This window comes from Stegostoma tigrinum, chromosome 9, assembly GCF_030684315.1.
Source record: "Stegostoma tigrinum isolate sSteTig4 chromosome 9, sSteTig4.hap1, whole genome shotgun sequence".
NCBI classification, from domain to species: Eukaryota; Metazoa; Chordata; class Chondrichthyes; order Orectolobiformes; family Stegostomatidae; genus Stegostoma; species Stegostoma tigrinum.
The window spans coordinates 34,997,297-35,023,781 of record NC_081362.1 but is presented as its reverse complement, the minus strand read 5'-3'; the positions used below and the strand labels follow the sequence as shown (position 1 = coordinate 35,023,781).

Genomic DNA, 26,485 nt, shown 5'->3' with positions numbered 1-26,485 from the left:
GATCTGTATTCTCTGCCGATTATCAGAAACATTTGATACTAGTGAAAGGCGGTTAATGTGATTGAAGCAGCAGCAATGTCCTTCCTGCAATCATTGCTCAGCAACCAGTGATTCATATTAATAAGGAGAGAGAGAGCTGTGTGTTTCAAAAACAGAAATCGCTGGCAAAATTCAGCACGTCTGGCAGCATCTGTAGGAAGAAAGCAGAGTTAATGCTTCAAAGTCTAATGACTCTATTAGAACTGATAGTAGCTAGGAAAACTGGCATTCATGCTTTGTGTTCGAACACCTTCAAATTAAAATCAAGCCTGTCATTCAGATGGAGATTCTGGTGGCTCACTGTGGTCAATTGCAAGAAGTCTGTTTACAACATTGACCCTGTCCCCTCAGATGTATTTTACCGGCTGAACTTCATACTCTCCCCAGCATTGTAGAAATCTCAGCCCTCAGAACTTTGGGATATATATATATATATATACCATAACATACTGTTAAAGTACACAATGGGTTTGGGGAATGTCTGAGAAGATTCAACAATGGATTGGATGATTCACAAGTACATAAATGCTCTTGTAAAAGTTTACTTTTAACACTTTTGGCTGCAGCTTCACAAATGGTGCTTTCTAAATTCAAAATGAGTGCCTATAGCTTGATGTTAAATTTGGACATTAATAGGAATGATACAAGGAGTAAATATCCTGTATTGGCTATTGTTATGGGATGAAACGGAATGCAGGGTGTGTCCCAGCAAATGTTTTATTTTTGCCTATAGCTGAATGTCCCTTCTGTTAACAAGTCCCTCTTTTGCTCACATGAAGATGAAGGGAAGTAAAAGCTACATACTGCATTGACAATTTTTCACTTCCTCAGGAATAACCAATTGGAATCTGAAGAGATGCTTGAACAGTGGATATACTGATTCAGCAACAAGGGCAGCCATCCTCATGGTTGTTGACTTACCATTTGATGAACAATTAAGTACAAGAAGAAGGATTTTGTAGCTTTTTAAGACTTTGGTTAGGCCACACTTAAAAGTATTGCATTTAGTTCTGGTCACCACATTGCAGGAAGGATGTGGAAGCTTTGGAATGGGTGTAGCAGAGGTTTACCAAGATGCTGGCTGGATTAGAGGGTACGAGCAATAACGGGAGGCTAGAAAGGCTCGGGTTGTTTTCTCTGGAGCACCGGAGGCTGAGGGGTGAATTGATAGAAGTCAATAAAACTATGAGATGCATTTTTGAGACTGACAGTCAGAATCTTTTTTTCCCCCTGAGTTGAAATGTCTAATACTAGGGGGTATACATTTAAGATCAGAGTGGAAAGGTTCAAAGAAGATGTGTGGGGCAAGTTTTTTTTCCACATAGAGTAGTAGGAGTCTGGAATGTGCTGCCTGGCTGGTGATGGAGGCAGACACAATAGAGGTGTTTAAGGGACTTTTAGATAAGTAAATGAATATGCAAGGAATGGAGGGATATGGACCAGTGGCAGGCAGAGGGATTAGTTCAATTTAGTGCCATGTTTAGCACAACATCATGGGTTGTGGAGCCCGTTCCTGTACTGTACTGTTCTACAATTTATGTGGGTTCAGGAGGTGGCTGGTTTCACTTCTCCTTCCTAGATCTGGCGAAACTATCTGAACATTCTCCATGATTACCAATACTCATGCCCCAGTTTACTTCCTCAAGAGATTTCTGACATAAGGCCTTTGATTTTCCCGTTAAGGCCTTCAATACATACGTTGTTCTTTTTCAGAGGTCTTCCCTCCCCAGGCCTTTGACTTCTCCTCCAAGTGAACCTGAAATCTGCAGTCTCCTTGGGAAACTCACTCTAGTGGGGAGACTGACCATCCTCTATCCACCCCCATCTTTTGACTAACCACACTCTTCACATGGCCACTTATCCTCCACAATATCTCCAATAGCTCAGGCAGAGATACCTAGCCCTGCTACCTTCACTGATTAGTTTCCATTCCAACTGGAAGTGAAGTCCATCAACCAGGCAGCTTTGCAGTCCATAAACCAACCAGTAACAATATTATGCAAAGGCTGTGGCATTTAAATTTCACAGCTTGTAATAGATTTCTGACTTCCAGGTTCCCATGCCTTTCTGACTCACTAGTAGGTGAGTTTTATGATCAAGCAAGTCAAAATCCAGGCCTTGGGTTAGAAATGCTGTTGAATGTTATCGATCAAAGAAAGACAATCTTGACACAAACTGTTGTGATGCAAAACAAATTTAATTAGTGTTATATCATTACAATGATCAGAGTCAAATTGCAAGATACATTTCTGATAACATAGGTAGGCTGCTTACCAAACCCAAGACTGCATTGATATAATGCCCAATAGCAGCGATTCATTGCTTAGATTTTGTTTATAATTAAAGCGCTTTTTCTTTGATCTAACATGAAAACTACAATTTTCAATGATTTTCTCATTTTTTAAAAGCATAAAATTTTTCAGATGCAACTGACTAACAGCAGATTTGGCACAATGATTGGTCAAACGTGTGGTTATGATTACAAAGCTATACTATGTACAAGTTGGAAAAGCATAAAAAGCTTGTGTTTGAAATTCCCAAATGCCATTTAAATATGCTTTTTAAACCGATCTTTTTACTATAAAATACACATTAGATAAGAAAAGATTTCTATTTTTAAAAGGAATTTACATTGCGTATTTAATCAAAATAACATTTAATAAAATGCACATCAGGATAGTAGGCTAAATTCCCTGATTCAATGCTTCCAATGAGAAGCCATGCTTTAAAATGCTGAAATGGGAAAACAAGCACTACAGTGATGTTGCTCTATCGCGGAATGCACTCCCTTGAAGTGTGGCTACTTGCCAGGAACTTGCAATTAGCAAATTCACTCAAATGTTACATTTATTTGCGCCAGCGCAGTGGTTTAGCTGACATAGAGTTAAAGCTGATCCTATTTCACTGCACTGTTCCATATGATACTGTTTTAAAACAGCATAAATCTATTGCGGTGCGCCTGCGCAAAAAACTCTGTATTTTACAATACTGCACAAACACAAGAAAACAATGCAATAAGGAACTGTGCAAAAATAAATTAAGCAGAAGTCCCTTTACTCTGGTGAAGTGGTTTAAATATAGCCTATCCAGAGAATTTTGTTTTCATAAAAAATATGTTTCTTGAATTCCTTCCAAGGTACTAGATTTTACAGATGTGAGAAAAACATTTCTTGAATACTTTGAAATTTGTAAGTTAGTTAGAAAGTATAGATAAAAATTAGCACTTTCGAGGTACATTATCAAGAGTGGCATGCAAAAATAGGTTTCTATCACAGATTGGTGAAGAATAATGATGTCATGCCAAATCCAACTGGTTTCATCATCAGCTAGTAATGCATTTGGGTACAGATCTTCATAATATGCTCAATATAGGCTTATAATGGGCTAAGTTGTTTTGTAAGTCCAGAAAAAAAAACATGAGTTAAGCACAGCATGTATGCAACCTGGCATTGCAGGGAACAGAGATGCATGAGTTGCCTGAGACTTACCATTTTAAAACCTACGTAGTATATTAATATTAATCACAGAAAACTTTCTGATGTGCATAGATCATCTGCCATGTTGCCAAGTTCAACAGTGGCAACTTTGAAAGGAAACTATTTTATAAAGCATGTTGAATTTCCTCTCCTAGCCCAATGAGATTTTGAACAAAATCTTTCAGTTCAATACCCTGGTACAGATTTATCTTGGAAGACTTGATGATTTTGCATTAAGTGCAGTTCACAGAGGCTGTTCAAATGCACAGATGGAATTTCAAGAGGACTTTTGTCTCATGTCAGCAGAGCTTCGATTTGATGATTCTTTCACCATTTCTTTACCTACTGTAGAAAACGGAACTACTACAAGCGAGTGCAATGATTTCAGGCATGTTTATTTTAAGCCCTAGTGCTCCATGTATATATTGTTATAAAGAGGATGTGTCATTTATCCCAGTAAGAAACAGTCTTTGAAATCATGTGAAAATAATCTTGATAATTCGACACATTGTCCAGTATTCAAGAACAAGGTACCATCTCAGTCCTCTTGTTAATTCAGCTCAAATGTGAATTGAGTAGTTAAATCTTTCATGAGCAACTTCAAAGGACAATTTCATTACCAGTTTCCAGGAATAGGTACACCACATTCATACCATCCCACATAATAATTGGATGTCCCACCAAATTTCCCAAATCCACCAATGAGGCCAAATGACACTGGCTCTTGGCGGTAACTCCGATAATAACCTAAAAAAAAATCATTTCACAGATCAGTTATTGAATTAACATTGTATTAAATTTGATTTTTAAAGTGATTTTTAAAATTTATTATTATTTATTTATGTTTAGAATTTTGTTAAAGCAAAATGCAGATGCTACAAATCTGAAACAAAACACATCTTTGGACTCAGCCTCCTGCACTGTTTATTTATTCATTTTACGGGATATGGTGGTGCTCATCAGCCCAGCATATATCGCCCATTTCAGATTTTCCCTTGAGAAGGTGGTTGTGAGCCAAGTACTCCAGTGAAACTCAACAGACATGAAGAAACAGAACCTCATCATTAGTTTAGACACTTCACAACCTTTTAAACTTAACAATGAATTGAAAAGTTTTAGGCCTTAATCTCTCTGCAATTTTGTTTTCTTTGCATGCTTTGATCTTAGTCTAGGTTTCCCCTTAATTTCAGAACGCTAGCTGTTCATCATGTTGCTATTCATACTGTCTCAAACCATCTTTTACTTCTTTACTTGTCCAACGAAATAGCAAAGGTCTTATCCCGAAGGTGGGATTGTTCAAAACTAGCGGGCGTATTTTTAAGATGAGAGGAGAAAGATTTAAAAAAGACATGAGGGGCAATGTTTTTCCGCAGAGAGTGGTCAGTGTGCTGAATGAACTGCCAGAGGAAGAGGTGGATGCAGGTACAGTTATAATGTTTAAAAGACATTTGGATAAGCGAAATAACAGGAAGGGCTTGGAGGAATATGGGCCAAGCTCAGGCACGTAGTACTAGTTTAGTTTAGGAACATGGTTGGCTTGGACTAATTGTAACAAAGGATTTGTATCCAGCTGTATAACACTGAACACTGTAATACTGTGCTCTTTTAGATACATAAGTTGGTTTTGTCATTCAAGCACTCTATCAGAGACACCCCCACTTTTATTGTCTCCATCCTTCCCCATTTATTTCTGCTTAAAACTTATGGAAGTTTAAACATTCCCAATTTTGATGTGAAGTCATAGATCTGAAAAGTTAACTGTCTCTCTCTCTCTCTCTCTCTCTCCCCCCCCCACCCCGCCACAGGTCCCAGCTAATCCAAAGAGATTCTACAAATATGTTAAGAGCAAGGGGGTAACTAGAGTGTGTGTAGGGTACCTTAAAGATCAAGGTGGTTGTATTTATGTTGAACCACAAGAGATGGGAGAGGTACTACATTAATATTTTGCACCAGTTTTTACTGTGAAGAAAGAAATGGAAGCGAGAGAATGTAGAGAAATAAATTTTGATATTTTAAAGACAGTTCACATTACAGAAGGTGGTGGTCGGGGGCCTTACAGAATATAAAGATGGGTAAATCTGCGGGACCTGATCTAATGCATCCCAAAATGTTGTGAAAAGTAAGGAAGGAAATTTTGAGACCCTTGCAGAAATATTTGCATCATCTATAACTACAGGTGGGGTGCCGGATGACTGGAGGGTGAATAATGATATACCTTTGCTTAAGAAAAGTTATAAGGAGAAACCCCCAAGGAAATATAGACCTGTGAGTCCGACTTCGGTTGTGACAAAGTTGTTGGAGGTAATTATTAAATTAGGATTTCCGGACATTTCGACAGGCAAAAATTGATTAGGGATAGTCAGCATGGTTTTGTGTCAGTAAAATCATGTCTCATAAACTTGAGTTTTTGGTGAAGTTACCAAAAAGATTGATGATGGCAGTGCAGTACATTTGGGCTTTAGTGAAGCATTTAACAAGGTTCTGCATGGTAAACTAAATAGTAAAGTTAGGTCACATGGGGTTCAGGGTGAGCTTGCCAGTTGAACACATAATTAGCTTAATGGCAGGAGATAGATAGTGGTGGTGGAGGGTTGCTTTTTGGGCTGGAAGCCTGTTACCAGTTGTTCCAACAGGATTTGGTTCTGGGTCTTCTTTTGTCATTTATCTCAATGATTTGGATGAGCATACAGGAGGCATGGCTATTAAGTTTGTGGATGACATCAAAGTTGGTGGCATAGTAGACAGTGAGGAAGGTTTTCTAAGATTACAGAGGGATGTTGATCAAATGGGTCAATGAGCTGAAAAATAGCAGATGGAGTTCAATCTGGATAAAAGTGAGGTATTACATTTTGGTACAACAAACAATGATTGGGCTTATACTATTAATGGAAGGGCCTTGGGTAGAACAGAGATACTTAAGGGTGCAGGTACATAATTCTCTGAAGTGTGCATCACATAGATTGGGTGGTTAAAAAGGCATTTGGCACACTTGCCTTCATTGCTCAGTCCTTTGAGTATGGCAGTTGGGAGGTCATGTTGAAGTTGTACAGCACATTGGGGAGGCCTCTTATAAAATACTGTGTCCAGTTCCGGTTGCCCAGTTATAGGAAGGATATTATCAAGCTGGAGAAGGCTCAGAAGAGATTTACCAGGGTGTTGCTGGCTATCGAAGATTTGAGTTATAAAGCAAAGCTGGATAGGCTGGGACTTTATTCACAGGAGTGTAGGAGGTTGAGAGGAGACCAGATGGAAGTTTATAAAATAATGACGGGTATAGAATGTATATAATGGTAGTTGTCTTTTCTCTAGGATGGGGGTTTCAAGACTAGGAGGCACATTTTTAAGGTGAGATGAGAGAGACTTAAAAAAGGCACAAGGGGCAAATCTTTTATTCAGAGAGTGGTTTGCATGAGGAATGAACCTCGAGGAAGTGGTGGATGTGGGTACAAGACAATGTTTAAAAAAACAATTGTGTAGGGATATCGGCCAGGAGCAGGGCAGGTGGGACTAGTTTAGTTTGAGATTATGATCAGCACAGCCTGGTGGGCCAAAGGGTCTATTTCCATGCTGTATGACTCTATGACTCTATAATATGTTGACTACTTCCAGGATTTCCTTTTTTAGTTCAGATTTTGTTTTACACTTGGAAGAAGTCAATTGAGATATTAAGGCCTGATTGAAATGAGTTTAAACCAACTCAATCAAGTTTGATGTGAACTTTACCACAGGATTCACAATGATTTACCATTATTTATCTCTGGTTATCTAAAAACTTACTTAACTTCAATGCCACTGATGCTGACATACAAGTATAGCTATACATCTTTATATTACTGAACTTACATAAAAACCATTCCAGATCATAAACTAAGTGGATCAGACTACGTGTGCAGTCACTGGGTTGTTCATCAGGTAGTGAGTATTTGGCTAGTAAAGATTATCATGATGGTAGTGCAGGCAAATTATACCTGGCATTCATAAAGTAGTTTAAGGATCACAGCTATAAAATGTATTTATGCATACTAATAAGGGTCAGTCAGACTTAACAAATAAATTACTAAATTAGTGACACTCAGTGAGGATAACTAACTAAAAATTCCAAACAATGGGTAAAGAGAGCAGTTTAAATGTTAGAGATAGAAAAACCCAAGATTTAAATATTCAACAGTGTTGGTCATTACAATATTTGAATATTTTTACACACCAGGTCAGTCCAATTAGTCTATTTTCTCACAAAAGCTTTGGAATTTGTTCTCCATGATTACTATGATTACCTGGAATGATTGGCAGAGATTCTGGATACTCATGTGTTCCTGTCCTTCCTTCCAGAAAAGAATCAACAAATTGGCAGTGGTCCTCCCCTTTTCCCCAAGCATCAGCAATGCTGTAAAATGTATCTGGAAGAGATGAGAAGTGTAAGTCACTCTGACAATTGTGTTGGCACAGACAAAGAACACATTCAGAGTACGTGCATGGGAATAGCTTTAAACTGTTTAGTTAAATTGAAACAATCAAATTGAGACCAGAAAATGTTCTTAGCCACACAGTTTTCACAAATACATGAATATGTGTAAATAAGCATTGGCATTTAGCTGAGACATGGAGTGGGAGATTGATTGTCTCAGATGTAATACAAGTTCTACTCTCCATTCCATTTGTGCCATCATACTGAAAAGTGAAAAACTTGAAATCTCCTTGCAAAGAAACGTAATCCATGCTTTACTGCTCTTGTATATTTTTGAAAGTGTTAATCTGGCAATGGAAGCAAGAGCTAGAACAGGATTCTAAATTCTCCACAGAAATCTGTATTGTGAAATTTTGTTATATCATGTGCAAAGCAACAGAAGAACTGGTTTAAGTACTGGGTAAAATGGATTCTCTACCCATATTGTGATATTATTTTAGTATCACATACATGCAGGCTAAGATCCATCTACCTCAACTATGTAATGGCAATTACATGTAAACTGCCACTCTGGACTTCCTTTTCCCTCATAAAAGAAAGGAAGTCCACAGTCTGGAGGGGCAATTCTGCTCAGGGCTCCCTCAGATATACAGCCATACTTCTATACAACCATTCTCTCAGAGCATAACATTACCAGGGTAAGGCAAACCGCACCCACTTTTCACAGTAGTTACCTGCCATATTCTGAAATTTATTGCCCATTAGCCACTTTGATAGCTGTTGTCAAAAGACAAGTATACAAGGTAAGTGTGCGCAGGCTTCTGTGGTGCAGTGGTACTTTCCCTACCTCTGTTCCAAAAAGCCCGGCTTCAAGAGTCTACTGATGACCATGACATCATTGTTGATTATCAGAAAAATCCATCTGGTTCACTAATGTCCTTCAGAGAAGGAAATCTGCCATTCTCACCTATTCTGGTCTGCATGTGACTCCAGACTGACAGCAATGTGGTTGACTCTCAACAGCCCTCTGAAATGGCCTAGCAAGACATTCAGTTGCACCAATTTCTACAAAGTCTCAAAGAAATCAAACTGGACAGATCAACTGGTATTGACCTAGGCACCAGAAAAGACAATGGCAGAAACAACCCTGTTGATCCTCCATGCTTACTAGCCCTCTTTACTAACATCTGGAGCTAGTACTGAAATTGGAGAGTTAATTCACAGACTAATCAAGCAGCAGCCTGCCATAGTCATGCATAACGAATCATACCCAGACACCAACATTCCTCAATATGTCTTGTCACACCAGCAGGACATACCCAGCAGAGGTGGCAGCACAGTGATAAACAGTCAGGAGTGTGTCGCTCTGGCAGCCCTCAACATTGACTCTGGACCTCATGAAGTCTCTAGCTTCAAGTTAAACATGGGCAAGGAAACTTCCTTCTAATTACCACATACCATCCTTCCTCAGCTGATGAATTGGTACTCCTCCATGTTGAACAACGCTTACAGAAAACACTGAGGCTGGCAAGGGCAAAAAATGTACTCTGGCTGAGGGAATTTCAATGTTCATCACTAAGCGTGGATCAGCAGCAGTACTACTGGTTGAGCTGGTCAGGTCCTGAAGGACATTGCTGCTGGGCCAATTCGATTGGGCAAACATTAGGATCCCAGGACAGGTCAAACAGGGACAAGCATGGGAATTCCTAGAGGCCTGGTTCTCCACTAAGGTGGCCATCAACGAACACATTGAACGAGACCCTATACATACCACTGCAAAGGAAAACCGGAAATGAGGTAATCAAATCCAATAGACCCCAGAGTTTAAATACCAGGTAGGAAAACATAACAGTGCTTCATCGGAGGCTGCACTGATGATATTACCCAGCAGAGTAATGAAATGCCCGTGAACTGATGAACCAGCTCGGCGAGTGAACCAACCACAGCATCCACAACCTGAGCTACAAATCTACTCAACAATCTTAATCTAGGCATTTGCAGGTCTTTATCATCAACGTTCAACTCTTCAGCAAACCACTAATAGATTACGAATATCTGTGCAAGATTCCAGGGAAATGCCATGATACTTCCATCCAGCAAGTCAAGTCAAGCATCCCTAGGATAGTCATATCTTGAAACAGAGTCAGCAAATGACTCACTGGAAACAAGGGTTCCTGGGTAAAAAGGTGGCTGATAACGCCAGTGTGAAGCATAAACATTAACACCCAAATAAGATACGACAATGGTTCCGTTACCAGTTAAGCCATTTTAGAACAAGCAATTGGAATACCGAATGAATGCTTGGACAGTTCAGGCACTTTTCCATTATCACCAGAGTATCAGAACTTGTGGTCTACAGTGCACTGCATAGCAGCAAGAACCAGAGCCTTGGACAGGAAGATGTGATCATGGTGCGTCTTTTGGAGGAAGAATCTATTGGTCTGAGGCCACTAGCAGCTACACACATCACTGTTAGCAATACCCAGAACGTACGGATTCAGGCATGCTTCATTTGAATCGTGATCGTGGAAACATTTCACATATACATTCCGAACACACTGGGTTCTGAACACACTAGGCTCCAACCTGAAATAAACCCATATTTGACATGTCTTTCACACACATTTACTGTTTGCATCTAACATTTCTCCTTCCACTTTTCACAAGATAGACAATTATTTGTCAGCAGCAGGAAGAATGGGCAAGATCCGAAAAGGAAAGGTAAAATAAATTTTACGATGGATGAGATGAAACAGAAATGTAACCTCTTGCTAGGCGCTGAATACCTTCATACAACTACTAATCTTTCATTCATTCTGTTTTTTTTACCATTTCTATATCGCACTAACCCTGTCACTTCAACAGGGCATGAGGGATTCTGTTCAGTTGCTTTTAGCAGATAGTCCATCTGTGCCTTGGTATCTGGGATCCACATGCATCTGCATGCACACTTCCATTACCCCTTTCTACATCTTCCCTTTCATGGTTCACCCACACTTCCACATTAGCCAACAGCTAGAGGGCAGTTTGTTGCACTTTAGTGAGGCATTGAATGGATTTCATCAAGGTAGTATTTTGAATGTGCAGGCCACCAGTGAAAGCCAGCATGTGCACAGATGCCTTTTGGGTCTAGTGTTCCTCACAGGTGGAACAGACATCAATTTAAAGGTCTCAAACGGCAGGCACTCATGTTGGAGGTGGGCTTCACAATTATGTGCAGTGCAATGTCAAAGGCTGACAAAACTTTAAGTATTTTGTGTTGCAGTTTAGAATTTGCTTATAATTTGATAGTCTCCAAGTTTAGCATTTGAGTCCAGCTGAGCAAATCTTGAAAAGTCTTCATCTTCTGACAGGTCTATTCACTGCTATCTGTCTCCACCATGTGCTTATGGTCATTTGAGATTTGAGCAAAATCATGTGACACCCCAATGTTGTACATCAGTTCTGGAATCAGAATGGTGCTTTGAGTATGAGATGTCTTTTCCTCCTTCTGCACCTTCTTCTGAGGAAGACCCGAAGAACCTGTGGAAGATGGAATACCAGTCAGAACTGACATGGTTAAGATGCTGTTAGGTTATCATTATATTAACTGGTTTTTAAGTACAACAGTTCTTTTCCAGGTAGGTGGGAGACCTAATTTTTTCAAGTCAAATGTGCAGAATGCCAGACCTAGTTTTTCTCCAAAACTGCTTCCCCTGCAGTTATCAAAGTAGACATGGTTGGAACTAATTCATTACCTCTTCCCCATGTCCTGTGCTTACTTAAAAGGAGGGAGAGAAGGCTTCTAAATACAGTACATTGATTGCTTTCAGAGAATGAAAAGGGAATATTTGTGGAAGGTTATTTCCAGAGATATGTTTGACATTGTATTACAGATAGTGATGAATGATGAGGTGGGGATGTGAAGAGAGATCAGGTACACCTACAAGATGAGTTTGTATCAGGAATTTAGCTGAAGCTTTAGGAATAGCAGCATGATGATGGAGTTGACGCCACTAACCTTTGTTATCCGGACAGGTCATTGATTCTTTTCTTCTGTACTGTATCCAGCAGCATGGCACTACACTCCTGCTGCTGACCTACCAAGTCACTTCCAACAAGGTCACTTTCCTTTTGAATGCAGTTTCTTCCACTTGCAGGAAACAGGATCTCCTGTGGCTCTTGCAGCCCACAGCGTCCTGCTCAGAATGATTGCTGGGAGCATGGTGTAGCCTTCAATGTTAAATTTTGTTTTCTGTAGCTTCAGGGTCTGTCTGGAGGTCAATACCATACTTCGGCTCTGATCCTCTAAAGGCCCTGTTTATTGCTGAACTGAAATAGGCTGATACGAATCATCATGGTGACCACTGATTTCAATTGGTTGGGAAATCTGGCGGTCAGATGCAAGTACAATGGATGCATTAAGAAAATCACTGACCAATGTAACGCCAGGCTCCTTTCTGTGAGTGGCTGTGATGATAATCTATATCAATCAGATTCAGCTCAAAAAGATACGGAGCCATACATACTCAGCCATATATTCCTTATTCCTTCATGTAACTCTCCATTTCCTTACAGCTCTTTTAAGTTTTCCTTTCCAAATGCAGCTGTGAACTCTGGCAGAATCTGCACTATCTGGTAGTGCATGAACAGAAGAATTCCAGCAGGAAACGCTGATCATTTATTACAACATAAGAATCCCAAGAGAGAAAAAGACAAACATGATGCCAACAGGAAGAGGCAAAAGGATACGTTTTCCTAAATTAGATGAAATGTTTTTCTTAATTAAAAATGAAAAGCATTTTCAGGGCTATTAATCTTTCAGTTGTGATGATGACTCATTTATTTCTTCCTCTGCTATGTAAATGTTTCTTTTTATTTACTTGAACTCAAGAAGATTTTGTTGCACTTCATGACTTTAGTTACCGTCTAATAAAATTAGGAGTCTACAGAATGGAAATGGGTTATTTGGTTCAATTGATCTTTGCCAATGATTCTGTTTCACAGGAGAACATATTTCTTCATCGAACATATCAGGATATCCACTCTCTCATGTGCTTATTAAGTTAATATATGGTATTTACTTTGTGGTACTATCACATGATCATCATTCTCAGGATAAAAATGCATGTTGAATTTCCAATTTACATTTTAATGTTAATTTTTTAGCTTTGGTGGGTTACTCCAACATGTCAGAAATTAGGAATCTTAATAAACTTGTATTTTTTGTACGATGTGGAACTCCTTTAAAACCACAGTTACATCTTCTATTTTTCCCAAACGTATCAGCATTTCTAAACCAGGGATCAGGACAAGATAAGAGGTTAATGTCACAAAACTTAAGGGTTCTGACCCAAAACATCAACTTTCCCACTCCTCTGATGCTGCCTCTGGCCTGCTCTGTGTTCCTCCAGCTCCACACTTTGTTAGCTCATGACCTCAGGGAGTTTTCTGAAGGCCTGTACACCCATTATTTTGAAAGAATGGAAGTTTGACTTCAAACTGGAAGATGGAATCGAAGAGAGGGAAACATCCTGAAATCTTGGGCACCAAGCTTTAGGAAGATTATGAGATGACATAGAGACTATTATTGACAATATCTTGAGGAATGAGATACTTCAGCTATGTGGATAAATTGAAGCACCTAGGCTATTCTTGGAGAAGATTTAGAAGAGGCTTGTCAGACATTTTTAAAATTATGTGGGGTCTGGATAAAAAAGATAGGCAGAAATTGTTCCCTTTGGAAGATGCAGCAGGAATCAGTGGACACAGATTTAAGGTGAATGGACAAAAAAAAGCTGCAAAAAATTAGGTTATGTGCATGTTGAGTGTGTGTTGGAGGCAGAATTAATTGTGCTTTCTAAATAATTTGAGATTTATCTGAAAAGGGAAAATTTGAAGAGTGACATAAATAATAAAATGGAGACAGAGATTAAAAAGGGACCAGCCAGGGTAGTTTTGCATGGAGCTGGCACAGATATAATGGGACAAATGTACTTAGTCTAGCTAATGCTGTTCGGGAGGGTTTAATGTGGCAGAGGGGTGGGAACCAAATGAGGTTAGTGGACAGGAAGGAGGTAGTAACTGAAGCCTGTAGGGAACCAGACCATGAAGTCAGTGTGATTAAGGGGAAGAGTAGGCAGACAGTATGGAAAATAAAGTAACATACCAAATGCCAAATAGGTCAACAGAATTAGAGATTAGATTCCCTACCGTGTGGAAACAGGCCCTTCGGCCCAACAAGTCCACACCGTCCACAGGTCAGCAATTGCTAGCATACCAGCATGAATGTATGAGAAATAAAGTGACACACCAGTATGTTAGTATAGATCAAAAGACAGTAGCAACTAGGTGCTGGGCTAGTACAGATCAAAGGGCAGTAGCAGCTAGTTGCCAAGTTAGAGTAGATCAAAGGGCAGGAACAGATAAGTGTAGTGAGAGCCCAGATCAAATACCAGGCCGCACAAAGGCCAGCAGGTGGGTCGGGGGGGGGGGGTTGCGATCAGAAAACCGCTTTCTAATTGTCACAGCCTTTACCTGCAAATAAAGGTTTGCTTCCTTGAAGAATTTTTTCCATCTCCTGGTCATTCTCCATGACAACAGCAGATGATAAACGCGAAGGGACAGGTGGTCTGACGTGCATTTGTTCCAATGCGAGAAATGTGGTAAGTAAGGAAGATGAATTTAGGGCTTGGATTAGTAGCTGCAAGTATGATGTTATTGCTATTACTGAGACTTGGTTGAGAGAAGGGCAAGATTGGCAACTAAATATCCCAGGGTATAGATGCTTCAGGCGGGATACAGAGGGAGGTAAAAGGGGTGGAGGAGTTACATTACCGGTCAAAGAGGATATCACAGATGTGTTGAAGAAGGGCACTGTGGAGGACTCAAGCAGTGAGCCAATAAGGATAGAGCTCAGAAACAGGAAGGGTGCAGTAACAATATTAAGCCTGTACTACAGGCCTCCCAACAGCGAGTATGACCTAGAGGTACAAATATATAAACAGATTATCGACACATAGGAGCAACAGGGCAGTGGTGATGGGAGGTTTTAATTTTCCTAACATTGACTGGGATTCACTTAGTGTTAGGAGTTTAGGTGGAGCAGAATTTGTATAAGGAGCATCCAAGAGGGTTTTATAGAGCAATATGTAAACAGTCCAACTTGGGAAGGGGCCACCCTGGACCTGGTGTTGGGGAATGAGCCTGGCCAAGGTGTTTGAAGATACAGTAGGGGATTACTTTGGGAATAGTGGTCACAATTCCGTAATTGTGAATGCTCATGGACAAGGACGAAAGTGGTCCTAAAGGAAGAGTGCTGAATTGGAGGAAGGTCGACTGTCGCAAAATTCAATAGGACCTGGGGACTGTGGATTGGGAGCAGCTGGTTGAGAGTATATCCAGATTTGATATGTGGGAGGCTCTTAAAGAGAGGTTGATTAGACTGGACGGCAGACATGTCCCTAAGAAAATTAGAGATACAAAGGGCACGATTAGGGCACCATGGATGACAGGTGAAATTGTGAGACTTGCAAAGGGGATAAAGGAATCATATATATAAGGTCTAGACGACTGAAAACAGACGAAGCTTTGGAAGAATATCGGGAAAGTAAGACCAATCTGAAACGAGGAATCAAGAGAGCTAAAAGGGGTCATGAAATATCTTTGACAAACAGGGTTAAGGCAAATCCCAAAGCCTTTTATTCGTACATAAGGAGCAAGAGGTTAGCAAGAGAAAGGGTTGGCCCACTCAAGGGCAAAGGAGGGAAGTTATGCAAAGCGTCAGAGAAAACGAGTGAGATTCTGAGTGAGGGCTTTGCGTCGGTATTCACCGAGGAGAGGGACATGACGGATGTTGAGGTTAGGGATAGATGTTTGATTACTCTACGTCAAGTCAGCATAAGGACGGGGGAAGTGTTGGATATTCTAAAAGGCTTTAGGGTGGACAAGTCCCCAGATCTGGAGGGAAGCTATCCCAGGTTACTGAAGGAAGTGAGCGGGGAAATAGCTGGGGCCTTAACAGATATCTTTGCAGTATCCTTGAGCACAGGTGAGGTTCCGGAGGACTGGAGAATTGCTAATCTTGTCCCTTTGTTTAAGACAGGTAGCAAGGATAATCCAGGTAATTATAGAACGATGAGCCTGACGTCAGTGGTGGGGAAGCTGCTGGAGAAGATACTGAGGGATAGGATCTATTTACATTTGGAAGAAGATGGGCTTATTAGTGATAGGCAGCATGGTTTTGTGCAGGGAAAGTCATGTCTTACCAACTTGATGGAATTCTTTGAGGAAGTGACAAAGTTGATAGATGAGGGAAGGGCTGTGGGATGTCACATACATGGACTTCAGTAAGGCGTTTGATAAGGTTCCCCATGGTAGGCTGATGGAGAAAATGAAGTCGCATGGGGTCCAGGGTGCACTAACTAGACGGATAGAGAACTGGCTGGGCAACAGGATACAGAGGGTTGTAGTGGAAGGGAGTTTCTCAAAATGGAGAACTGTGACCAGTGGTGTTCCTCAGGGATCCGTGCTGGGACTACTGTTGTTCGTGATGTACATAAATGATCCGCAGGAAGCTATAGATGGTCTGATTGGCAAGTTTGCAGATGACACTAAGATTGGTGGAGTAGCAGATAGTGAAGGGGACTGTCGGAGAATGCAGCGGAATGTTAGTAGATTGGAGAGTTGGGAGGAGAAATGGCAGATGGAGTTCAAACCAGGCAAATGCAAGGTGATGAACTTTGGAAGATCCAATTCAACAGCGAACAGCACGGTAAATGGAAAAGCCCTGGGAAAAATTGACGCACAGAGAGATCTGGGTGTTCAGGTCCATTATACCCTGAAGGTGGCAATGCAGGTCGATAGAGTTGTCAAGAAGGCATATGGCATGCTTTCATTCATCAGACAGGGTATTGAGTACAAGAGTTGGCAGGTCATGCTACATTTGTATTGGACTTTGGTTTGACCAAATTTGGAATACTGCATATAGTTTTGGTCGCCACTTTACCAAAAGGATGTGGATGCTTTGGAGAGGCTGCAGAGGAGGTTCACCAGGATGTTGCCTGGCATGGAGGGCACTAACTATGCAGAGCGGTTGAGTCAATTAGGTTTATTTACATTAGAAAGACGGAGGTTGAGGGAGGACCTGATTGAGGTCTACAAAATCACGAGAGGAATAGACAGGGTGGATAGCAAGAAGTCTTTTCCCGAGAGTGGGAGACTCAATTACTCGGGGTCACAATTTCAAGGTGAGAGGGGAAAAGTTTAAGGGAGATATGCGTGGCAAGTTCTTTACGCAGAGGGTGATGGGTGCCTGGAATGCATTGCCAGCGGAGGTGGTAGAGGCAGGCACAATAGCATCATTTAAGATATATCTATACAGATACATGAATGGGCAGGGAGCAATGAGATACAGATCCTTGGAAAATTGGCAACAGGTTTAGGTAGAGGATCTGGGTCGGCGCAGGCTTGGAGGGCTGAAGGGCTTGTTCCTGTGCTGCAAATTTTCTTTGTTCTTTGTTCTATTCTGTTAGTATGTTATGATTCTGATGAATATGTCTGAGTAACGTATGTGTAGACATCTGTATGTAGACACATATATTCTTGCATTTACACTTTCATGTATGTGCATTCATGTATGAGTCTGTAAGCAAATTATTACTTATATTTGTACCCGTTTATGCAACATGCCGACGACTTTGTCTAAATGCACTAGTGCACAGAGGATGCAGAAAACATAATTGGCTGCTTGACAGAATAGCGTACATTTGTTGGCCACTTACCTCTTAGGCCTTCAGACAGGAAGATTTTGTACCGCAATGAGTTGCAGAGTATCACACCCACAAATTTGCGGTACCAAGTACGCTTAACATACTGTTTTCCTGTGCATTCACTTGAAGAAAGTTCAAACTTGAATGTATAAGGAATCCAAATTGGCTCACCCCCTGCCAGGAACAAACACACAGAATAACATTTTTAAGTGTTACAGTCAAGATTGAGCCACTGTAAGAGACATTTACCCTAAAAGTAGAGAACATTGTTCTCAATCTTTTTAATCAATGTGAGGGCTATGTTCTGCACAATTTCTAATATAAATCATATGAAACAATTTCCTACATAGCTGTGATATCATGCAAGATACAAAACTTATCTGGTGTATATAAAGTGAGGTTTTGAATGTAACACTTGTGTAATAAGATGACAAACTGAACATTTAAACTCCTAACACTGTAATCACTACAGCAAAGGTGTCAAACTCAAAATTGATATTAGAAGCTTGAATTAATATCTGGGCCCAGTCATGGACTACAATCTGCAAAATTAGCACTGGTATATATTTTGACTGTATAACTTGTAGTCTCCCGTAATCCAACTTAAAAGCCTGTTCCCACTTTTCTCCCATTTCCTTTTGATTCCTTTAGCTTCAAGTGCCGCATCCAATATCTTCTTGAAACGATACAATGTTTTGGCCACAAATGCCTTCTGTGGCAGAGAATTCCACAAGACATGTCACTCTCTGGGCGAAAAGATTTCTCCTCATCTTAATCCAAAATATTTTACACCATTTTGTTAGACGGTGATCTTTGGTTCTCAACTCCCCAGCCATCTAAAAACATCCTTCCTCCAAATACCTTTTCTAATCCTGTCAGAATTTAACAGATTTCAATGAAATCCACCACCCTGCAAAATTCTTCTGAACACCATAGAAACATAGAAGATAGGAGTAGGAGGAGGCCATGCGGTCCTTTGAGCCTGCTCTACCATTCTTCATGACCATAGCTGAATGCCCAACTCAATAGCCTAATCCTGCTTTCTCTCTATAACCTTTGATCCCATTCACTCCACGTGCTATATTTAGTTGCCTCTTAAATACATTCAATATTTTGGCATCAACTACTTCCTGTGGTAATGAATTCTACAGGCTCACCACTCTTGGGGTGAAGTAAATATAATCTTAACTGATTGGAAGTCTCCTCAACTATCAGGCCTCCCCTCCCAGGATTCAGTCTGGTAAACATTTGCTGCACTACCTCATTAACAAGAACCTTCCTCAGTTAAGGAGCCATGAGGTTATGCTGCAGCTGTACAAAACTCTGGTGTAGCTGCACTTGGAGTATTGCGTACGGTTCTGGACACCACATTATAAGAAGGATGTGGAAGCTTTGGAAAGGGTGCTGAGGAGATTTACTAGGATATGGAGGGAAGGTCTTACGAGGAAAGGCTGAGGGACTTGAAGCTGTTTTCGTTAGAGAGAAGAAAGTTGAGAGGTGACTTAATTGAGACACATAAAATAACCAGAGTGTTAGATAGGGTGGATAGGGGGAGCTTTTTTCCTAGGATAGTGACGGCGAGCATGAGGGGGCATAGCTTTAAATTGAGGGGTGAAAGATATAGGACAGATGTCAGAGGTAATTTCTTTACTCAAAGTAGTAAGGGAATGTAACGCTTTGCCTGCAACGGTAGTAGATTCGCCAACTTTAGGTACATTTAAGTCGTCATTGGACAAGCATATGGACATACATGGAATAGTGTAGGTTAGATGGGCTTCAGATTGGTATGACAGGTCGGCACAACATCGAAGGCCGAAGGGCCTGTACTGTGCTGTCATGTTCTATGTTCTAAACTGTGCACAATATTCCATGGTGTTGTCTCACAAAGGCCCTGTGCAAGACAGCCCTGCTCTTGTACTCAAATCCTTTAGCAATAAAAATCAACATATTGTTTGACTTCTAGACAGCCTGCTGAGCCTGCAAGCTCATTTTCAGCAACTGGTGTATGAGGACACAAAAGACTCGTAACACATTCCCCTCCCTCAATTTACAGTAATTGAGACAATAGGAATTCATATAATTAATTTATTCATTAAACCATTAATATAAGTTGTTAACAGCTGGAGTCCTAGCACTGGTCCCTGGAATACTTCATTTATTCCTACTCAATGTTTTTGTCTGCCAACCAGCTTTCTATTCGTCTCAGTACATTACGCCCAATACCACACTCTCTGGTTTGATACAATAATTCCTTAGGTTTGACTTTGTCAAAAGCCTTCCGAAAGTCAAAATAAACCACATCCACTGGCTCTCTCCCAACTCTACTAGTCCTTGAAAAATTCCAGTAGATTTGTTAAACACAATTTCTCTTTGGTAAATCCACGCTGACTCAGTCCAATCCAATCATTGTTTTTCAAGTGCTCTACTATTAAACGCTGCATAATTGATTCTATCATTTACCCCACAACCAATGCCGGCCTGACTGGTCTTTAAAAGCCCAGTATTCTCTCTATTTCCATTTTTAAATAGAGGGGTCACATTAAGTAGCCCCCAATCTACAAGAACTGTAATAAAGTCAATAGAATCTTGGAAGGTGACCACTAACATATCCACCTTTTCTATGACGAATTCCTTTGCAAGGAAACATAGGAACAGAAGTCAGTCACTCAACTTGGCAAGCCTGTTTCACCATTCAATGATATCATGGGTGACCTGCGTCCTAACTCCATAAACCTACCTTTGGCTTAATACTTTGCTTATTAAGCATTTATTTATCTTGGATCTAAACTAAACAACTGATTTAGTGTCAACTGTCATTTGTGGAAGAGAGTTTAATACATTAGCAATGTGTGTAGACATGCATCTAATATCTCTCATGAATGGTCTGACCCTAAGTTTTAGACCATATCCCCTAGTTCTAGGATTTCCAACAAGTAGAAATAGTTTATCTTTACCTACACTGTCTTTTCCCATTAATACCTTGAAGGCTTTGATCAAATTACCTTAATCTACTGAATTCTACAGAAAACAGGCCTAATTTGTACAATCTGTACTCATACCCTAATCCCTTACATCCAGGAATCGTTCTTGTAAACCTACATTATGATGACAATACTTAGCTATGAAGAGAGGTTGAATAGATTAGGATTATTTTCATTAGAAGGACGGAGATTGAGGGGGGACCTGATTGAGGTCTACAAAATCATGAGGGGTAGAGAGAGGGTGGATAGCAAAATGCTTCGCCCCCCCACCCCCCCCCAAAGTGGGGGACTCAATTACTAGGGGTCATGAGTTCAAAGTGAGAGGAGGAAAGTTTAAGGGAGATACGCGTGGAAAGTTCTTTACACAGAGGGTAGTGGGCACCTGGAACATGTTGCCAGCGGAGGTGGTAGACACAGACACGTTAGCGTCTTTTAAGATATATTTGGACAGGTACATGGATGAGCAGGGAGCAAATGGACACAGATCTTTGGAAAATAGATGACAGGTTAGATAGAGGATCTTGATCGGCGCAAGCTTGGAGGGCTGAAGGGCCTGTTCCTGTGCTGTAGGTTTCTTTGTTTCTTTACATTATACTTTCCCCAATATATCTTTCTTGAGGTGTGGTGTTCAGATTAGTTCACAGTCCTCCAAAGGATCCAATCAAGGTTGTTTAAATCTGCAGCATAACTTCTGCATCCTTATACTCCAGTTCTAGAGATAAAGGCCAACATTCCATTAGCTCCCTTGATTATTTTCTGCACCTGTTTGTGACATTTTAAAGATCTATGTACCTGAATCCCAAGTCTCTTTGGACAGCCATGGAATTTAAGTTCATCCCTCAAGGAAGTACACCCTGGTGTATCCTTTCTCAGTCCAAAATGGATAATTTCACTCTTATAGTCATAGAGACGTACAAGGATGGAAATGAACTTTCGGTTCAACTTGTCCATGCAAACCAGATCCTAAATTAATCTTGTCACAATTGCCAGTATTTGGCCCATATCCTTCTAAATACTTCCGAATCATATACCCAACCAAAAGCCTTTAAAATGTTGTAACTGCCATTACCACCTCCTCTGGCAGCTCACTCCATATACTCACTATCCTCTGAGTGAGGTTCCCTAAACTGAATTAGTCCCATTGCTGGCATTTGGCCCATATTCCTCTAAACCTTTCTTATCCAGAAAACTGTCCAGATCTCTTTTAAATTTTGTAATTGTACCAACATCTCTCACTTCCTCTGGCAGTTCTTTCTATATATGCACCATTTCTGTGTGGAAAAAGTTTTAAATCTTTTTTAATCCTTTAAAATCTTGCCCCTCTCATCTTAAACCTATGCCCTCGACTTTTGGACACCCAAACCTTGGGGAAAAGACTTTGGCTCTTCACTTTATCCAAGGCCCTCATGATTTTATAAATCTCTACAAGGTCACCCCTCAAGCTCCTATGCTCCATGGAATAAAAGTCACAGCCTTTCTAGCTTCACTTTATAACTCAAACTCTCCAGACCTAGCAACATCCTTGTCAAACTATTTTGCACCCTTTCCAGTTTAATAACATCCTTCCTATAGCAGGGTGATCAGAATTGCATACAGTACACCAAGTATGGCCTTATCACTGTCCTGTACACCTGTAATATGATATCCCAACTTCTGTACTCAATGCTCCGACCAATGAAGGCAAGTGCTCCAAACACATTCTTCACCAGCCAGTCTACCCGTGACGCCACTTTCGAGAAGCCATGTACCCGCACCCAGGGGTCTGCCTGTTCACCAAGACTCCCCAAGGCCCTACCATTATCTGTGTAAATCCTGTTTGGTTTGTCTTTCCATAATAAAACACCTCACCTTTATCGGAATTAAACTCCACCTGCCATTCCTTGAACTACTGGCCCAGTTGATCAAGATCCCAACTGATCTTAGTTAACTTTCTTCACTTTCTGAAGAAGGGTTCAAGCCTGAAACATCAGACTTCCTGCTCCTCTGATGCTGCTTGGCCTGCTGTGTTCATCCAGCTCTACACCTTGTTATCTCTAACCTTCTTCACTGTCCACTTGCCAACCAATTTTGGTGTCATCACAAACGCACTAGCCATTCCTCCTATATTTGCATCCAAATTGTTTATTTAAATAACAAATAGTAGTGTACCCAGCACTGATCTTTGCAGCATAGTTCTCTAGTCCAAAACAAAAACCCTCTACCACTACTCGGTTTCTGACTGTCAAATCAATTTTAAACCTAATTGCCGAGTTTTCCCCGGGTTCTGTATGATCTAACCTTGCTAACTAAGTCTACAATGCAAAACCTTGCTGAAGGCCTTGCTAAAGTCCATGTTGACAAAGTCCATCATTCTGCCTTCATCTATGTTCTTGGTCACTTCTTCAAAAAGCCCAATTATGTTTGTGAGACAGGATTTCTCACATACAAAGCCATGCTGACTATCCCTAATCAGAATTTGCCTTTTCAAATGCATAAAAATTCTGTCTCGCAGATTCCCCTCCAACAACTCACCCACCACTGATGTTAGGCTCACCGGTCCATTGTTCCCTGGCTTGTCCTTGTAGCCTTTCTTAGATTATGGCACAACATTAGCCACCGTCCAGTCTTCCAGCACCTCACCCGTGGCTATGGGGCCCCCGTAATTTCCTCCCGAACTTCCCATGAAGTCCTGGACTGCACTTGATCAGGTCCTAGGGATTTATCCACTTCTAAGCATTTTAAGATCTCCAATACTTCCTCTTCTGTAAGAGGATTCTTTTCAAAACATGGCTATTTATTTCCTGAGTTCCCTAGGATTTTTCCCTCCCCTAATGATATGAAATTTTTAATTTTTGTACTATCTTCCACACTTTCAATGCTGCTTAACTATGATGCATCAGCATATTTGGATATATGATTTTCTACGCTATTAAGCCATTAAGTACTCTTGAATCTAGTTTATCAGGCCCTTTGGATTTATCTTCAATCTCATCAATTTCCTAGCACCTAACATTGGCCTTTCTGCCCTACCTCTTACTAAATTCAGAGTTTCGCCATCAAATATTTTTTACAGACACATGGGATTATGGGCATCACTGGCTGGCCAGAATTTATTGTCCATTGCTAGTTGCCCTTGAGAAAGTAGTGGTGAGCTGCTTTTGTGAACCACTGCAGCTCATGAGCACATGACTCCCAAAGCACTTGAGGGAATTCCAGGACGTTGACCTAGCAACAGTGAAAGAATGGCAATACATTTCCAAGTCAGGATAATAAGTGGCTTAGAAGTGAGATTGCATATCTGCTGTATCCTGCATATCTGCTGTCCTAGATGGAAGTGGTTGTTGGTTTGGAAGGTACTGCATAAGGATATTTGGAGAATTTCCTTAGTGCAACCTGTAGATAGTACACACTACTGCTTCTGAGCATCGTTGGTATAGGTAATTGATGTTTGTGGATGTCATGCCCATCAAGTGGGCTGCTTTGTCCTGGGTTGTGTCAAGATACTCGAGTATTGTTGGAGTTGGACTCACCCAAGCAAGGGGACAGCATTCCATCACACCTCTGATTTGTGCCTTATCCACAATCAACAGGCTTTGGGGAGTCAGAGGTGAATTATTTGCTGTGGTATTTCTAATCTCTGACCTGCTCTTGTAGCCATTGTATTTACACAGCTGATATTCTGGTCGATGGTAATCCCTAGGATTTTGATTCTGGAGGAACTTGGTGAAGGTAATGCTATTAAACGTCAAGGGCCGTGGTTAGATAGTCTTTTCATTGGAGTTGAACATTTGCACCACATAAATGGTAGGCAATGATATTTGCCATTTGCCAGCTCAAGCTGAGATCTTGTTGCATTTAAACATGGATAGCTTTAGTGTGTGAGAAGTCGCAAATGGCACTGAACATTGTGCAATCATCAGCAAACATCTTCACTCCTAATCTTAAAATGGAGGGATGTTCATTACTGAAGCAGCTAAAGATGGTCAGGCCTAGGACACTACCCTGAGGTACTCCTGCAGAAATGACTTGGAGCTGAAATTACTGACCTCCAACAACCACAACCATCCTCCTATGTGCCAGGTATGGGTCCAACCAGCAGAAAGTTCGCCCCTGATTCCCATTTATTCCAGTTTTGATAGGGTTCATTGATGCCACACCAGCATCAATCACACAGCAATATTAATGATCTGGATCTTGATGTGCAGAGGATCATTTCAAAGTTTGCAGGTGACTCAAAACTTGGAAGGGAACAGTGCAGAATGCTAAAAGCACATGGGCAAATTGATAGAGTGTGCTGAAAGGTGGCAGATCAGATTCAAGGCAGCGAAGTGAGGTGATCCACTTTGTGAGAACATCAAAAGCCAATATAAAAGAGAGGGTACAGGAGCAAAGAAAACTGGGTGTATGTGTGCACAGATCATTGAAAGTGGCAGGACGACTGGTGAGAGCATTAAGTATAGCGTACAGTAACCTCTGCTTTAACAACAGGGATATAGTACAAGAACAAGGAGGTGATGTCTGAGCTGGAATATGACATACAGTTTTTGGTGCCACATTGATGCTTTGGAGTGGGTGCAGAAGTGATTTACAAGAGGTGCTCCAGGAATGAGGAATTTCAATTATGAGGGTAGATTGAATAAATTGGGACTGTTCTCCTTGGAAAGTGGTTGTGACAAGATTTGATTAATGTTTTCAAAACCATGAGTCGGCTGGAGACAGTAAATAGGGAAAGTTATTCCCACATGTAAAAGGATGAAGATGACATGTCATCGGTGCAAAAGGAGGACATTGTGAGAAACATGTTTTTTCACAGCAAGTAATTAGGGTATAAATACACTGCCTAGAAGTGCGGTGGAGGAAGGTTTAATTGAGGCATTCAAGAGAGCTTTAGATTGAAGTTGAATAGAAATAGTGTACAAGGATATGGGAAGAAAGCAAGAAATTGGCTCAAAGTAATGATGCTCATTTGGAGAGCTGGTGCAGGCACAATGGGCTGAACCTTCCTCCTTCTGTATCGCAGGAGTAATGTGATTCTGTCAACAAATATTAGTCAGAGCACAAGGGTAGCCATTCTTCCATGAGATCTTCACATCCACTTGAGAGAGGACCTAGCATCTTATCTGAAAAGCAAAACGTGGAACACTGCAGCACACATCCTGAAATCACCACATTGCCACAATTGTTAAGCTAAACTCTTGAGTAACAAATGAACCCACAACCTTCTGACTCAGAGATGATGGTGCTATCAACTTAGTCATGGCTGTCACCAAAGTGTCTACCACCATTAGATATGGTGGGATTGCACAGCTTTGACCCTTTTTTTGGTTATGCGATTGCTTAGCTTGGCAGCCAGTGAGATAAATTCCACTGGCATTCAACCACAATCTGTAACCTCATAGCCTAATACATCTCACATAATATTACCATCAAGTCAAAAGATCAACTCTGGTTCAATGAAGAGACAAGACAGCATGCAGTATGATAGTTTGAACAGGCACTAGGCACATCCAAAAATGAGCAGTCAGCCTTGTAAAGTTACAATGCAGAACTGCAGAAGCTAAATCTGATAATCAGAGCTATGGAATTCTAGACTGAAAGATCAGCTTGTAATAGCTCTGTAGAGCTGCAACATCCAGTCATGAACCTTAGAGAATAATTAATAAACTGACACCAAAAAAGTGGACTCTGCAAATTTCTTCATCCTCCATGATGGAGTAGCCCAGAACCGCAAAGGCAAACAAATACAGAGGATGTTGGTGAAACTCAGCAGGTTTGGGCAGATCTGTGAAGATGGAAGCAGGGTTAACGTTCCAAGTCTGTTGAGACTCTAATTTAAACAGCAAGGCTGAATCATTT

At 40.8% G+C, this 26,485-nt stretch overlaps 1 protein-coding gene across 4 annotated transcripts in view; it reads right to left on the bottom strand.

The window, feature by feature from the left end:
- Positions 1-2,228: 2,228 nt before the first annotated feature.
- fndc1 (fibronectin type III domain containing 1) overlaps positions 2,229-26,485 on the bottom strand; it is a 336,789-nt gene continuing 312,532 nt past the window's right edge. For all 4 annotated transcript variants that reach the window (XM_059648478.1, XM_048536000.2, XM_059648479.1 and 1 more), the window contains 3 exons: positions 17,682-17,843; positions 7,790-7,912; positions 2,229-4,262 (listed from right to left, as the gene is read on the bottom strand). In XM_059648478.1, coding sequence (XP_059504461.1) covers positions 4,132-4,262; positions 7,790-7,912; positions 17,682-17,843 — 416 coding nt within the window. In that variant the 3' untranslated portion in view covers positions 2,229-4,131. The remainder of the gene's footprint in view (positions 4,263-7,789; positions 7,913-17,681; positions 17,844-26,485) is intronic.